Consider the following 15,604-nt stretch of genomic DNA (forward strand, 5'->3'; position numbering starts at 1 on the left):
GATTGTATCCAGTCTTTCTTCTCCTATGGAAACAAAAACAAAACCACTTCCCCAACATAACATGTAGGTAGAGTTTTCCTGCCTGGCCCACAGTCAAGACAAATCTCTCTCACCCACCAGTCCCACAGTCGCTCAGACCCAACCAAGTAAGAACACAGAGACTTATATTGTTTACAAACTGTATGGCCGTGGCAGGCTTCTTGTTATCTGTTTCTTCTATCTTAAATTAACCCATTTCTAAAAATCTATAAGTGGCCATGTGGCCCGTGGCTTATCAGTATCTTACATCTTCCTTGTCCTGGCGGTGGCTGGCAGTATCTCCCTCTCCAGCCTCAACTTCTGAGAATTCTCCTCTTCTTTGTCCCGCCTACCTGGCTACTGGCTACTGGCCAATCAGCACTTTATTTATTTTAACCAATCAGAGCAACACATTTGACATACAGAACATCCCACAGCAATAATGCATATCCTGGTTTCCATTCTGAAGTCAACACATCTTTAAAGTATGTAGGCTGATTTAATTCAGCGGGTTTTTTTTCTGTTATCCAATGTCTCTCTAAAGCTGTTGTTCCCTTTTTATTAGCATTTAAAAAATGTAAAGTTAATAAAGCATTATGCAATCAAACTCTGGGGGTCTTTTTTACACCTTTATTTTTATTAAGCATATCTTTTAGAATGTAGTTAGATCTTTCTGTAACTGCTTTCCCTGTAAGATTATGTGGTATCCCTGTAATATGCTTTATGTTAAAAAAACTGTTTCATTTTACTAGAGACATTTGCTGGAGCATTGTCAGTCTTAATTTGTACAGGTTTCCCCATGATGGCCATAACTTCTAATAAATGTGTAATCACAGAATCAGTCTTTTCAGAATTCAAAGGAGTTGCCTATTAAAATTCTGAATGTGTATCTATGGTATGGTGTGCATATTTTAATTTTCCAAAATGAAACACATGTCCATTTGTCAAATTTCATTACTTTGAGTACCCTTTGGGTTACTCCTGCAGGTGGTGGAGTTAGGTTAGACAAAGAAGAAGTAAAACATTCCCTTATAATTTCCTTGACTTGTTGCTAAGTGATGGAAAAAAAATCTTTTTTCAAACCCTTGCTATTAACATGTATATCTTATGAAATTCTGAGGCTTCTAGCACATATCCTACCAATAGATGATCAGTTTTATCATTATCTTGTGCAAGAGGACCTGTAGATCCATATGGGATCTGTTATGTATTATATACAAAGGATGATTTCTATTTCTGATTATTTCTTGTAATATAATAAATAAAAAAAGTTAATTCTGAATCATCTGGAATAAGCTTAGCAGTTTCAGTATGTAAAACAACTCTTTCTGCATATTGAGAATAAGTAAACTATATAAAGAGGTTCTAGAAAATCTAGTAATACCATGAGAATGACATACAATTCTAACTTTGAACAGACTCATAAAGGCTTTTAGACATTTTACTTAAATGTCTTAATTTATAATGTGCCTTTCCTCATTTGTTTGCATCAGCATAGAATGTAGGGGCTCCAAAAATAGGTGCTCCCTGTACAATGTAAGGAAGGATCCAATTAGTTCTCTTTATAAATTGAAGTCTTTTGCTTTGGGGATATTTGTTGCTAATCTCTCCCAAAAAAATTACTGCAAGGTATTTACCAATGTTCATTTTCTGTCCATAATGAGGAAATTTCAGCATTAGTAAAAGCAATTTCCACTGGCTCTAGTCCTGCTAATTGATGAAGTCTTAATTTCCCTTTCAGAATCAATTCCAAAACCTTTTAATTTTTTGCTATTTGTGTGGTAAAAATATTCATTTTAAGATTCTAAGATATTATCTTCTCTATGCATTATAATTCCTGTAGGGGAATGGCTAGAATGTAAAATAACCAGAATACAATCAAACTTTGGATCTAAATGATCCATATGTGCATCCTGTAATTTTTTTTCCAAAGCCAGTTCTCTCTCAGCTTCAGCTGATAAATTTCTTGGACTAGTTAAGTTCTTATCACCCTGTAATGTTTGAAATAAACTACTTAGTTCTTGAGTAATTGTGAACTCAATTCTTGTGAATATAATTGTGGGCTGTAGCCAGTTAATATCTCCCAGCAATTTTTCAGAAGCATTAAAAGTTTATACTTGATCTCTCCTGATTTGTACTTTCTTTGTTTGAATTTTTTTTGTAAACCTTTCTTAAATCCTAAGTAATTAATGGAATCTCCTCTTTGTAATTTTTTCAGGAATAATTTGTAATCCCCAACAAGGCAAAATTTTCTGTACTTCTTCAAACATTTTCTCTAAGGTGTCTGTATCTGAATTAGCTAGTAAGATATCCCTATAATTGTAAATTATAGATTGAGAAAACTGATTAAAAATTATTTCCAATGGCTGTTGTATAAAATACTGACACATGATAGGGCTGTTTAACATTCCTTGTGGAAGGATTTTCCATTGATATCATTTAACAGGCTGGGAATTATTACAAGTAAGCACTAGAAGGCAAATTTTTTTCTGTTCTGTTCTTGCAAAGGTATAGTTTAAAAAAAAATCAGTCTTTTAAGTCAGTCACTATCATAGACCATCCTTTAGGTAATTGAAAAGTCAATGGAATTCCAGGCTGTAAAGAGCACATTGGCTGAATCACCATATTAATAGCTCTTAGATCTCTCAATTCTCCATTTTCCAGATTTCTTTTTAATGACAAATATGAGAATTTCAAGGACTGGTTGATTCTTCAATATGTTGAGCATTTAGCTGCTCCTGTACCAAGTGTTCTAAGGCCTGTAATATGGTGATATATTGTATGCCCCAGTAAAGCTTACCTGGGGATCAGAGGACAGAACCAGCCAATAAAGTAGATATAGAGGTCCAGCAGTGGTGGCACACACCTTTAATCCTATCACTTGGGAGGCAGAGATCCATCTGGATCTCTGTGAGTTCAAGGCCATGAGAGAAACAGAACCAGGCAGTGGTGACACCTGCCTTTAATCCCAGGAAGTAACATGGCATGACACAGAAAGGTATATAAGGCATGAGAAAACAGGAGCTCACTTTCTTTAGACTGAGGATTTCATAGATGCAAGAGCTTGTGGCTGGCTTGTTCTGCTTCTCTGATCTTTCAGCTTTCACCCTAATATCTGGCTCAGGATTTTTTGTTATAAGACCTTTTAAGATTTGTGTTACATTCATGTTACACTGTAATTTTTCTGATATCAAAGGCCATTGTTCCACCCAGACAGGTTTGTCAGTTAACCATTTTAAAGGTAGGGTTATTGGTACCTTTGAAAGATGATCACCCATTGTGCCCTGTTTGTATACAACCTGAATGTTTTGTGACTGTTCCTTATAATAACTTTTAATATTTTTCTCAAAAGCATATGTTAGTTTATGATTTGTTTCTTAGATTGGAGGAATATTAATCTGGGTGTTGCTGTAACAAATCATGTCTCCATAAATTCATTGCTATGTTAGCCACATATGGCTTTATTTTTCCTTTCTGTCCTTCCAACCCTATATATTAGATCCACCTTGTGCTTTGTTTTACTTGAAATAATGTTCCAATCCCTAAAAGATGAACATTTACCTCCTGAAGAGGCCAATTTGGATGCCACAGTTTTGATGCAATTATTGTTCCATCTGCCCTTGTGTCTACCAAACCCCCAATTATAATGCTGCTTATTTCTATTTTTAACTTTGGGCTTTGGTCATTGATAGAAGTTTACCAAAATATTTGCCTTATGATTACTTATGAATTTTTTGTTTTATCTTCTAAAGCTGTTCTGTCACCCAGAGCAATATGGTTTTCCATAACAGGTGTTAAGTCTTTTAATTGTTCTGTGAAGGAGTTTCCCCAATGTTGACAGGTAATGACTAAACCAGATTTGATACAGGGGTCTGCTAGAAGCCCTCTTTGTTATTCCCTGATGACAAAGGGTTACTTTGCCTACCCCATGTTGATCTGCATTCATTAGTCCAATGTCGGCCTTTGCCACACCTTCTGTGTAGTCCAGAAGGCTGTGTCCTACTGTTTGTATTCTCTCTAGAAAAAGCATTGTTCCTAGGAATACCTTGTCTGCAATCCCTTTTCAGATGACCTGCCTGGTTTACCACAATTAAAACATCTAACCTTTTGATTTTCTTGAAATTTTTAGAAGCCACTTCTATCCAAGTATCATCATAAGTGTGAGAGCCACTATCAGCTGTATTTCTAATCCATTCATCTATGGGTGCTGATCTTGTCTTTAAAGGCCTGATTACCAATTTACATTCTGAATTAGCATTTTCAAAAGCCAAAGATTTTCTGGTCAGTGGTGGCACACACCTTTAATCCCAGTACTTGGGAAGCAGAAGCAGGCAGATCCCTGTGAGTTTGAGGCCAGCCTGTTCTACAAAGCGAGTTCCAGGACAGGCTCCAATACTACCCAGAGAAACTCTGTCTCAAAAAAAAGAAAAACAAAACAAAACAAAAAGACAAAGATTCAATTAATATCCATCTAACTTCTGAATCTGATATCATTCTATTTATAGCTGAAGTCAGTCTTTGTAAAAAAAAAAAAAAAAAAAAAAATCAGTGAAGGCTTCTTTTGGGCCTTGTATAATTTTAGTAAATGCCTCAGTCCTCTTTCCTGATTCTTCAGTCTTATCCTAGGCATTCAAAGCTGCCTTATGGCTTAGGGCCAAGGTGTGATCATCAAATGTAACCTGTTCTTCCACATCAGCATAATGGCCCTCACTGAGTATTTGATCTTGGAAAACCACATAACCTCTAGCCCTTCCTCATTGTTTGATGACCCTAGCTTTATCTTCACCAAGTTCTCTACAGTAACTAAGGACCTGCTTCCAATACTGTTGTAACTAAATCTTTCCAGTCTTGTGGAATAATTCTGTTCCAAGTGGCCCATGAATTTAACATCTGCTTCACAAAAGGTGAACACATATTATATTGAACTATTGCTTCCTTAAATCTCTTCAAATTGAACATTTCTATAGGATCCCAGTTAATTCTGAACAGTTTTGGGGATGCCTATCATCTGATGGTCATTCTTGAATGGTAGTTGGATAAATTAAGGTGGTTTTCTAATAACCTTGGGCTGCTCCTCTTCAGTTTCATAATGCAATGGTATAGTCGTTCTGCTATAAACTCCTCTGTGTGTGCATATTTTTCTTAGTTTTATTAGTAGGCCTTTCTAATAATTGTATCTTATGAATTTTTCATATTTGTCACCAATATCAAACAATTTTTTAGAGATAAAACATGAATTACCAAATTCATAATGATTATAATTGACATTATATAAATACTAGCTAAGTTAATTATTCCTTCATTTCATTGTTCCATTTTCAAACCATCCATTGTAGAATCATACAAAGACCTAACTCCCCCCATCATAATATTGTTTCCCATTTTTAACCTGGAGGGAAAAAAAAACTTTTTTAACTAATCCCCCCCCCCACATCCCTTAAGAATTCCCAGTTGTCTCACCAGATCTGCTGAAGATGACAGTGAAGTGTGAGGCTGGCTGTTGGTGCATAGCACAGTTAAGGCAGAGAACACAGATGGTGCAGAGCCTGGCTGAGGGCAGTCGCAGCTACTCATGCATGCATAGCTGTGAGCTGAGAGTGTGTTGCAGTTGCAACAACAATAGAAGTCCAATCAAGTGTCAAGGCAGCTAACCTAGTGGCACCTCCTGAAGAGGAGGTCTGTGGGAAGCCCACAAACCACAGGGAGAAGGAGCCAAGGAACCAGCCATCTGAAAAGCAGGCACAGGGGAGCATGCTGAAAAAGCCTGAAGGCAAAGCAGGCTGGTCATGGGCGACTAACTCTAGTGGAGTTTGGAACCCAGATGCCTGTGGAGTTTGGAGCCTATGGAATTTGATTGGCAAAGCCAGGAGGCAGCAGCTATCTCATGATTTCATGCCTCAAGTTGGATGCCAAGAGAAGTGTTTATCTAATTTATCAGGAGTCAGATATCAGGGTAAGGCCCTGAATGATCAGAAAAGCTGTGGAGAAGCCACCAGTGACCTCCTACCTCTTTCGTTCCTTCTCCAAAAGGGCCAAGATTCTCTAAGCCTCACCTTACTACTTCCCCAGTCATCCAAAACCTCTATGGTTAATTTTAGTCAGATAGTAGCTAGCTCCGCCCTCTGATTCAAAACAAACTTTATTGTCAGAATGTAATCAAAATATCACACAACACTTCGTCATACCAAGGATTAGAAAACTTGAGTGAAAACTTGCATTTGCCAACACTGCAGTGAAGGAGATAATTACTGAAAGGATTGAGCAGCCATTTTCAATGTTTTGTCAAGCAATTACATGTTCTCTGGACACCACTATAGAAAAAGAAATTTCAGCAAAGAACTAAAAGTTATGAGAAAGAATCAAATATAAATTATGGACTTGAAAAATTCAAAAGCAGGGGAGGGAACCAATAAAATGATGATAAAGGGGTAAGATGTGAAATTGAGATGGGCAATAGAATTTACAAATTTAAAAATAATGACAAAATACAACAAGGAAAAGAATGAATTGACTATATGAGACCAGGGATGCCAGGCTGGTGGTACATGCCTTCTAGCACTTGGGAGGCAGAGGCAGGTGGATCTCTGTGAGTTTGAGGCCAGCCTGGGCTACAAGAGTGAGTTCAAGGACAGCCAGGAAGCTAGGACTGTTACACAGAGAAACCCTGTCTTGAAATATATATATTTTTTAAAAAGACCAGGGACAAAATGTGCAATATAAATACCATTGAAGTATCAGAAGAATGGTCTAACTTTGGAATTTTTGCAGGAGGGGAACATAGAGGAGCGTGTCAAGATAAAGTCATGAGTGACACCTTCCTGAAGAGGCCTCTAGTAGCTCAGAAAATAACAAGAATTGACAAATAAGACTTCATGTAACTAAAAGTATCTGCACAGCAAAAGCAGCAGAATAAAATGACAGTCCAGAGTCCAGTGTTTGTCAGGTGTTCATCTGACAGAAGTTTAATATTTAGAATAAATAACTCAAAAAAAACTATATTTCTTTTTGCTAGTTTCTAACCCACCCTGTAAATTTTTCACTGCTTTTCTGTGCTCTCTAATGTGTTCAACTGCTCTTTATAATAATTTTTATCTGCATTTTTGATTTTATTAAAGTTTTGCTGGGCAGTGGTGGCGCATGCCTTTAATCCTAGCACTCAGGAGGCAGAGGCAGGGGGATCTCTGTGAGTTCGAGACCAGCCTGGTCTACAGAGCGAGATCCAGGAACCAAAACTACACAGAGAAACCCTGTCTCGGAAAAAAAATTTTTTTTCCTTTTTCTCAGATAATATATCCTGACTGTGGCTTCCCCTCCCTTCCTCTCCTCAGCAACTCCCACCTGCCCCTCCCATCTGATTCATCCCCTCTCTGTCTCATTAGAAAATGAACAGCCTTCTAAGGGATGATAATAAAACAAAATATGATAACATAAAACTTAAACTAACACCATTGGAGTAGGACAAAACAAACTAACAAACAGAAGGGAAAGAGCTCAAGAGAAGGCACAGAAAGGAGAGACCCAATCATTCGCATACTCAGGAAGCCCATAAGAACAGTAAACAGGAAGCCATAATACATTTATATGCAAAGGATTTGTAGGATAAACAGAAGAAAATATATATAAATAAAATAAAAAGATAAGATTAAAAAAGAAAGAAAGAGAAAGCCCTGACACAACATTATGAAAAAAGGAACCTTCAAATAGGCCATTGAGTTCATTTTCTGTAGGACATCTAATGCTGGGCATGCAACCTACCCTTAAGAGTGGTTTGTTTCCCCGTAGACTCCTTTGGAGGAAACTAAATTTTCATTTACAAGTGGTTATCAGTTGGAGGTTGTTTATGGGTTAAGGGTGGAGGCGGGTGTCAACTTCTCTTTTCAGCTCTAAAGCTCTTTCTGGTGCAGACCTCGGCGGGCCCTGTGCATGCTGCCTCAGTCTGTGAGTTTATGTGTATGTCAATCATGTTGATTTAAAGGGCCTTGTTTCCTTGGTGTCCTCCATCCCCTCTAGCTCTTACACTCTTTCCCCTCCTCTTCCACAGGGTTTCCTGAGCCCTGAGGAGAATTTGATGGAGATATCCCATTTAGGGCTGAGTGTTCAAAAGTCTCTCATTCTTTGCAAAATGCCTGGCTGTGGGTCTCTGCATTTGTTCCCATCTGCTACAGGAGGAAGCTTCTCTGATGATGGCAGGACTGAGTATATCAGAATGTCATTAGGAGTCATTATAATGCCCCTGATCTCAGATCCTTGGTCACCCAGTGTCAAGTGTTGTTTCTATAACCTAGAGTGAGCTTTAAGTCAAATCAGATATTGATTGTTTACTTCCACAAGCTTTGTGCCACCATTGCCTCAGCATATCTTACAGTCTGGACACCACTGTCGTTTAAAGAGTTTGTGGCTATGATGGTGTTTACATTTCTCCTTTGGCAGCCTGCAGAGTACCTTTGTGTACCAAAGATACTAGTATGTAGGGGTGAAGGCTTTATGGAGGCACCAGTCAACTTCTGCTCAATGAGTTGTGTAGGTGTTGTCTTCAGCCATGGGGCCTGCTGTCAGTTTGTAGAAAGCAATCTATAATCTTAGAACAACTGGGTTGTTCAAGGGTTCTCATAGGATCCCTTTGACCAACAACTCAAATAGATGTAACCCAGTCCCAGTACTAGAAGCTTCATTTGGTGACAAAAGATGTCCGGTTTGGGCTCTGTCTTCCCATTATTTGGTGATTTCATTTAGATCACCTTCGTGTGTGTGTGTGTGTGTGTGTGTGTGTGTGTGTGTGTGTGTGTGTATTTTTTTAGGAAGCTTCCACTGAATTAAGTTTTCATACTACCCCTCAAATGGCCTTTACTTTTAGCTGTCTTTCCTCATATTCCCTCCTTTCTCTTCTTCTCTTCTTCCCCTTTTCCAATCTCCCATCCATAACTATCTATTCTATTTCCTTTTCTTAATGAGATCTATCTCTACCCACTACTCCCTTACTCTATACCCAACTTCTGTTGTTCTATGTATTTAGTAGCTTATCAATGACTTAACAGCTAACATCCACATATATCAAATACATACAATTTTTTTACCTTCTGGGTCTGAGTTTCCTCACTCAGAATGATGGTTTCTAATTACTTCCATTTACCTGCAAATTTCGGTTTTTTAATGGCTGAGAATAATACTCCATTGTATAAATGTGCCACATTTTCTTTATTCATTCATCTGTTTATGAATAGAGCAGCAATGAATGTGATTGAGCAAGGGTCCTTGTGACAGAATGCAATGTCCTTTGGATATGTGGCTAAGAGTAGTGCAGCTGGATCTTGAGGAAGATCTATTCCCGGCTTCCTAAGGAAGTGTCACACTAATTTCCATGGTGGCTGTATAAGTTTGCACTCCCACCAGCAATGAATGAGTGTTCCCCTTATTCCACATCCTTGCTAGCATGAGCTGTCACTTTGGTTATTGGTCTTAGCCATTTTGATATGTTTAAGATGTAATCTCAAAATAATTTTATTTTACATTTCACTGATGGCTAAGGATGTTGAACATTAATTGACGTTTTCCTGAGCCATTTGTGGTTCTTTTCTTGAGAACTGTATTTGGAACTACCCCATTTTTCCATTGGGTTGTTTTCTTGATGTTTAGTTTTTTTAGTTCTTTATATATCTTTTGGATATTAGCCCTCTATTGTATGTGTAGCTGGTAAAAATCTGTTCCCATTTTTTTAGGCTGCTGCTTTGTTTAAATGATGGTGATATTAGGAAGTAGTGTCTTGTAGTTTTATTGGGTGTTTTATTACTTTCTTCACTAACACTGATTTTATATCCTATTAATATTTTGATAATTTATTTCTCTTTCTTTTTTAATATGTCTGTGATGCAATGCATCCTGACCACAGTTTTCCCTCCCTCCACTCCTCTCAGTTTTCCTCCACCTCCCCTTCCCCCACATCAGCTCCCCCTCCATTTCCTTTAAGAAAAGAGCAGGTTCAGCACAACAAAATCCCATGCTTATGGGCTCAACAACGTCCAGTATTTAGTCATTATCTACATGTTCAGTTATTCTGTCTTGTTTCATAGATAAGACTGGAAACAAAATAACTTTTTGGAAACATAATGTAAGTAATATTCAACAATTGTTATAGTATAAGAAGTTAATTGTAATTTCTTATTTGAAGCTCATTTAGCTGCTTCTGCTGGAAATCTCCTGTTTTTTGCCAGTTTCTTTCCCTATAACTTCATCTCTGAACACTATGGAATGTTGGGCCTTACCACCAAAGTGACTGCCTGTCTGAGCGCAAATGTTGCATTGGCACTGGGGATTAATAGGTTAATCGATTTGGAAATACAAGGTGGGTATTGGTATTGCTGATTTAATTCTTAGGAGATGAGAAAGTAAGAAAATTTTATATTTTCCCCAAATTTGTTTATTATATAGGTGGATATGTAAAATATGTAAAATCTGAAGTTCCCACACCTAGCTGGGAAGTTATTGGCAATTAATGGGCAGAGGGGAAAATGTCTGTTTTCTTCAGCACTGTAGCCCATGATAACTTGCCCATGCTCCAGTTGATGGTGCCCTACACACATGCACATATGGACAGCACTAATTGGATTCAAGGGTTATAAAGGAAAAAGACCTGAAGTTGAGAGGGGGATGGGGAAGAAGTCAGGATGAGTGAGTTAGAGTTGGGGGAGGAGGCGTGGCTGTGTCCTAAATGCATGTATTTGTATATGAAATCACCAATGAACAAAAGTTTCTAAAGAGAAGAAAAGTCTAGCACTCAGATTGACCCATCTCTTTTTTCTGTGAACTTACACTGTCAAATAAATCATTTAAGAACTTTTATTATTATATTCTCTAAAAAAATCTTGGACTTTTCCCCATGCAAGGATATGCTCTTGTTCTTTTCATAACATTGTTTAGTATTTCATTATAGTAAATGGAATCAACCACTTCCTTTTCCATATATGTTTAGGTAGCTTATGGTTCTTGCTGTTATCCATAGCAGTTTATGTGTATGTGGTCATATGTGCATATTATGAAAAATAAATTCCTAATTTACACTAGGCAAGGAGACAATATTTATATCCTAATTACTTAGGAGGCTGAGATGAAACTTGAGCCCAAGAGTTTGAGACCATCCTGTACAACATAGCAAGACTATAGACTTTTTTTTTTAATGTCTAAGCTACAAAAGTACTCTCATAAAGTGCTTATAGCTTAAATTTTATTTATATTACAATGGCTATTGAACAGATGACTCCAATGAGAATTTAATACCAATATCACAAGAATTTTATACTAGTTTTGGTTTGGGGGTTGTTGTTGTTTGGGGTTCTTTTGTTTTTGTTTTTTGTTTTATTTTGTTTTGTTTTGAGATACAATGTCACTAGTTGGCTCTGGCTGGTCTACAACTTGCAATGTAAACCAGTCTGGTCCCAAATTCGCAGAGATACACCTGCCTCTGCTTCCAGAGTTTTGGGAGTAAAGGTGGGAGCCACATACCAGCCACATATGAATTCTTAATGTGTTAGTATTGTATATCTTGTTCTTTAGTTGATCAGGTTACTTTACATCTGAATTTTAAGATCAATTCCATCAAGTTCTATGAAAACTATTGTCAGGACTTAGTGAATTTTTTGTTCTTTTTGCCAATTAATGTGAAAGTTAAGAATACTTAATTTTATCATCTGCGAATTAAAACTTTCCAATAAGAGGCCTATCAGAGGAATGTTTATGTTATTTATTTATAAATACTTCCATAATTTTTATTTTTCAGGAAGCATTAACAACCCACATTATTTCATCTAGGTGTCATATTTCCATTGGTTTATTGTGGAAGAGCACAACTTTTAATTTCCTAGTAACTTTTTTTTTATCAGGTTTTGTGGCTGTACCCATGCCACAACAAACCGAGACAAGGTTTATCAATTTTACATTAGTTATTGTCTCTTTTCTCTATTATAAACTTTATCTTTCAGGAACTCTATTTTGTTTGAAACAGGAGGACTTCTCAGCTTACAGGAAGTTTCCTGTTGTGTATATTTAGACTCCCATTTTTTTGTGATTTCTAATTTATTGTTTATTACCTCTCAAAATGGATTAAATTTTTATAATCATTTTTGATTCCACAGAATATTTTTCTCATATTATTACCTTTTCTTTTAAAAGATCCATTGTTCATGTATGTTTTTGAAGGGAAAGAAGAGGCCAGAGCTGAAGAACAGATGAACTTGATGAGCTCTTGTCCTTTATAAGTCTTGCACTTGAAGCATGATTTTCTGCAAACCTAATTCCTTTCCTGTTATGGAGGCAGGAAAGAAAAGGCATTCCTTCCCTTCCTTTGGTTACTTCCTTTTTGTCCTTCCATCCTTGCTAAGCAAAACTCCTTGTTTTCATCCATCTTCATTGCTGTGGAACATATTTTACACATTTGAGCATTCTTGTGCTTGTTTCTGTGAGAAATTAGCTTGAGGAGGAATAATAAGATAGATTCTATTAAGTCTACTTTTCCTTGCTGTTCTTTTTGTGTGTTTATTTGTTGTTTCAGTTATCCACTTCATTTTAATTGTTCCTAATTGATTTTAAAGGTTTTGAAGAAAAGGAGGGGGGCAACCATTGTTTTCTGTAGTAATACAGTTAATAGGGGTTATCAGCAGATAGGAAATCCACAATACAGAGTACCAGGTCACAAAGATTTCATTCATGCCCAGTGTCTCCTTTTCATTTCAGAGATTGGTGTTAAATGGCATAACCTTTGGAAACCAGCCAATCTTGAGGATAACTTCATCTTTGGCTATATGTTCGGAATGCTTTTGCTTGACGCTTTCTTATATAGTCTTGTTACCTGGTATGTAGAAGCTGTCTTTCCTGGGCAGTGTGGTGTGCCTCAACCATGGTACTTTTTTCTTCTGGTAAGTTCTTTGTTTTCTTCCTGTTTTTCTTTTACTGAAAATAGTTTTTTTTTCCTACAATATAGTCTAATTATGGTTTCCTCTCCTTTAACTCTCTGAGGTCCTCCTGCCTCCCTTTATGGTGAGTTTTTAATGCTGCTGTTAATTCCAAATGGTCATAATCCTTGTAAACCTATTTCAACAAATGTTGTAATCAAATTAAAAAGCAAAATTCTGATCAAGCCTAATGTGTATACCACCAGTATTGAGACATTATCCTTTTTTGATATGCTATAAAGTCTCCTCTGTATATAGTTGCATACATGTATAGATAAATCATTGAAACTTTTAAAACTGTAAGCACTGTGACCCTGTAGCCAGACAATATGGTCCCTTAGACTAGAGAGTGGAGAAACAAAGGGAACTCACACCAAATTAATGTGTGGTGCTTTCCTAGGTTCAGCCAAAGAGAAAACTAAGTATTTCCTGTACCTCCTTTCACCACTTGGTCCCTTTCCGGGGGCTATTTGCACAGAAGAGAAAAGTGCCTGCTTCTTTTCCTTCGGAATCCCTTATCATGACTGGGTGACTACAGTGACGCACTATGGCCAAGTATGATGAGCCATGGCTGCAAGCGCACTTCCCAAAAATTCAGTTCTGTCCTTCTACCTTAAGAAACTACTCTCTAACAGTTTTGCTTAAGTACTGGAGATTAAAATTGTAGATAATTTGGCTGAAAATGGTATATCTGAAAATACATTACAGCTTTGTTCTTCATGTAGAGTAAATAGAAGCAAACTGTTTCCTAGTTCTTAGAAATCTTCACATTTTAGTGAAATACATATGACATAAAATTATAAATTTTTTTTTTTTTTTTTTGGATTTTCGAGACAGGGTTTCTCTGTGTAGCTTTTGGAGTCTGCCCTGGAACTCATACTGTAGACCAGGCTGACCTTGAACTCACTGAGGTCTGTCTGCCTCTGCCTCCCCAGTGCTGGAATTAAAGGCATGCACCACCACCGCCTGGCAAAATTATCAATTTTTAAAATAAGTCTCTAATACTTGGCATATTTACAATGTACAGTCATGGTATGCAACCTTGACCTCTCTACTTATGGTTTTTCATCCCTAAGAACTAAAACTAGGCCGGGCAGTGGTGGTGCACGCCTTTAATCCCAGCACTCAGGAGGCAGAGGCAAGCGGATCTCTGTGAGTTCGAGGCCAGCCTGGGCTACCAAGTGAGTTCCAGGAAAGGCGCAAAGCTACATAGAGAAACCCTGTCTCGAAAAACCAAAAAAAAAAAAAAAGAACTAAAACTATGGCCTAAGAAAAAGTAATCTCCAGTTTTTATACATCAGGCACCTCTAATTTGCTTGATTTTTCTATGAATTTATCTATTTAGGGTGTATTATAAAAATGCAGTCATAATAACTAACTGTTTGTGGGTGCTTCTTTAAGAAGTTTTTCAGGTTTATCCATGGTATAGTGCAAACTGGTATTGACTCATCCTGTTGTACAGCTGCATAATATTGCATCTCTCACTGGAGGACATATTGTTTTGTCTCTTGTCTGTTGTGAATAGGACTGTTTTTAATTATTTGACTATACAGCCGGGAGTGGAACTACTAGTTCTTATGGCACTTCTGTGTTTAAGGTTTTGGAAGCCCTTCCCATAAAGTAATCAAGTTCCATTCCTTCAGTCACACTCCCTTTTATAGTAGTTACTCTCATATGTTTTATGTGCACTTAATTGAATTTCCTGATAAGGTATGATATTATGTAATTATTGGCCTTTGTATATCTTGTTTAGAGAAACATAAACTCAAGTCATATGCCCATTCAGTAATTGTTGTTTGCTTTTTCATATACTAAACCCTTCTTTAATATATGATTTGCAAATATTCTCTCCTATTCTCTAAATTGTCCTTTTACTCTTCATTATATTCTTTAACACAGACAAGTTCGTAGTTTTGATAAACCAGTTATCTGGTTTTTATTTAATTGTTTATATATTTCATATCAATTCCAAGAGCCATTGTGAAATCCAAGGTTATAAAAATTTGTCTTTTTACTTTCTCCAAGAGTTGAGAAGTTTTTGCTCTTGTACTTAGATCATTGGTTACTTCAGTTCTTTATGTAGTGTGAGGTAGTAGTTCACCTTCTTGCTTTTGCACAGATACTCTAATAGTCCAATACCATGTTTTGAAGAAATTATTCAATTCCTATTGGATATGGCCTTAGCACTGTAGATGAAAAACAATTAGCCATAAATGCATGGGTTGTTTCTTGATTCTCAGTCTTAATCCTTTGCAAATGTCCTTGCTCCAGTATGATGTCATTTTGTTATTATAACCATGTTTCAAGTTTTAAAATTTGCAAGTGTGAGTCATCCACCTTTGTTATTCTTTTCAAGATCATTTGGGACTAACATGCTTAGTGTGATTCAGTGTGATCCTGAGATTCAGCTTTTCTGCAAAATTGGCCATTGGAATTTTGACAGGGATTGGACTGTGGTGGCATATTTAGATAGTGTTGCAATGTTTTAGAAAAATTAGGTTCCAGTTCATGTGCCTTCTGTTTTATTTTGGTATTCTTCAGGTTCTTTCCTAACCTATTTATTCCTTATATTTTGTTGGTTTTAGATGCTGCTAAGAAATCGTCAACTTTGTTTTTGGATATTTTTTACTACTTTACTAATATAT

At 36.8% G+C, this 15,604-nt stretch overlaps 1 protein-coding gene across 1 annotated transcript in view; it reads left to right on the forward strand.

Moving 5' to 3' along the window:
- Positions 1 to 15,604, forward strand: part of LOC118577265 (ATP-binding cassette sub-family A member 3-like) — a 141,816-nt gene that overhangs the window by 38,122 nt on the left and 88,090 nt on the right. The window contains exons 8-9 of the mRNA XM_036177397.1: positions 10,184 to 10,357; positions 12,742 to 12,923. Of these exons, the coding sequence (XP_036033290.1) occupies positions 10,184 to 10,357; positions 12,742 to 12,923 (356 nt within the window). The remainder of the gene's footprint in view (positions 1 to 10,183; positions 10,358 to 12,741; positions 12,924 to 15,604) is intronic.

This window comes from Onychomys torridus, chromosome 1 (genome assembly GCF_903995425.1).
Source record: "Onychomys torridus chromosome 1, mOncTor1.1, whole genome shotgun sequence".
Classification (NCBI taxonomy): domain Eukaryota; kingdom Metazoa; phylum Chordata; class Mammalia; order Rodentia; family Cricetidae; genus Onychomys; species Onychomys torridus.